Source organism: Colobus angolensis, unplaced genomic scaffold (genome assembly GCF_000951035.1).
Source record: "Colobus angolensis palliatus isolate OR3802 unplaced genomic scaffold, Cang.pa_1.0 Scaffold41, whole genome shotgun sequence".
NCBI classification, from domain to species: Eukaryota; Metazoa; Chordata; class Mammalia; order Primates; family Cercopithecidae; genus Colobus; species Colobus angolensis.
Window position 1 is genome coordinate 6,541,599 of NW_012117488.1, and position 1,404 is coordinate 6,543,002.

General features: G+C 46.4%; 1 protein-coding gene across 2 annotated transcripts in view; it reads left to right on the top strand.

Moving 5' to 3' along the window:
- Positions 1 to 1,404, top strand: part of MCOLN2 (mucolipin 2) — a 73,138-nt gene continuing 71,734 nt past the window's right edge. For both annotated transcript variants that reach the window (XM_011956116.1, XM_011956117.1), the window contains exon 1: positions 1 to 256. In XM_011956116.1, the coding sequence (XP_011811506.1) occupies positions 180 to 256 (77 nt within the window). In that variant the 5' untranslated portion in view covers positions 1 to 179. The remainder of the gene's footprint in view (positions 257 to 1,404) is intronic.

Consider the following 1,404-nt stretch of genomic DNA (forward strand, 5'->3'; position numbering starts at 1 on the left):
CCCTAGGGCCGGGGTCTGCGCGCACCGCGCGGCCGGCAGGAAGGGTAAGAGAAGGGGACCCCGCTTAGCAGGGCTCCAACTTCAGCGGACGCGTTTCGGCGAGGGCGAACTGAGTCTGCAGTGAACAATTTTTCCTGTTCCGAATCCCGAGAGCCCTGCAAAGTTTTGAAGGAGGAGGCATGGCCCGTCAGCCTTATCGTTTTCCCCAGGCAAGGATTCCAGAGAGAGGATCAGGTGTTTTCAGGTTAACCGTCAGGTGAGGAGTCTGGGCTGCATCTTTCGGGATGCTAGACTAGAGAAATCTTCCTGAAGTCGATGGCTTTACTTCCGTAGACTAGAGCTTGCCTACTGCCTTGGGAATGCTTATATTAACTGCTTGCAGTTAGTTAAATAAGGCTGGGCTGTGCTTTCCAGAACAAACAGGCCTTTCCCTCAGGTGGGAGGGTTGTAGTGTGGCTAACCCCAGTTCTCTGCCTTTATGAAAAGGCGCACAGTTCAGCCGCTTGGCGCTGCCAGCGGGCCCCTCCTCCGTGGTCAAAGCTCCAGCCACCCCAGCACAGTTGAACCAAGGGTGTGAATACAAACAGGCCTTGGCTCCCCCGTTCCCTGCTCTCCAAGCAGATATATATGTATGTATCTGAAATATATATGTATGTGTGAGTGTGTGTGTGTGTCTCTGGTTGTACAGTACTTGTGGGAAATAAAGTTGTGTGTCATTGTAAATTGAGAATGGAAGGAAAGGGTAGTAAGAGAGAGGTGGGAGAGGTTTCTTATGGGTGTCAGGACGTAGACTCTGATATTTTATGTAGAAGGAACCAACTACGTAGTTCTCCCCAGAAGTGGGATGTGGGTTTCACACTCAGGAGCTGCTCATCACCTCTGTGATGTGCTAAGCAAAATCGCACAAGTTTTGGGGAATTTGATAGCTTTCCCCTATTGAGTCAAAGTTTCTTGAGACTTTAGCCTGTCTTCCTCTTCATACCTTAAGAAGAGTCAAACTCCCTTTGCTGTGAACTTTCCACAGGCACACCCTTCTCCTTTAGAAAGCCCATTCATAGGTCAGTTTCTGTGGCCAGAACTCTAAAAACGACACATTTTCCATACAGAGGCCATCATAATAGCAATTTTATTTAACCTCCTGTAATAAAAAATGAGTGAATCCTATTAAAGTGTTTGAGGTAGCCACATTCTTTTCTGTGAAGGAGGGACATATCAAAAGTGTTTTTTTTTTTTAAATAGAGTAATAAATGTAAAATATTTTAATGAAGCAAGTGAGAAGAACTGAGAGGCGTAGTTTGAGCAGAGGGGCGCAAAATACAGAACTGAAAGTCAAGAATGATCATATTCACAAGCTGATCTCTTTGGCTAGATCTCTGTCAGTGAAGTGAAACCTAGAACAAGACA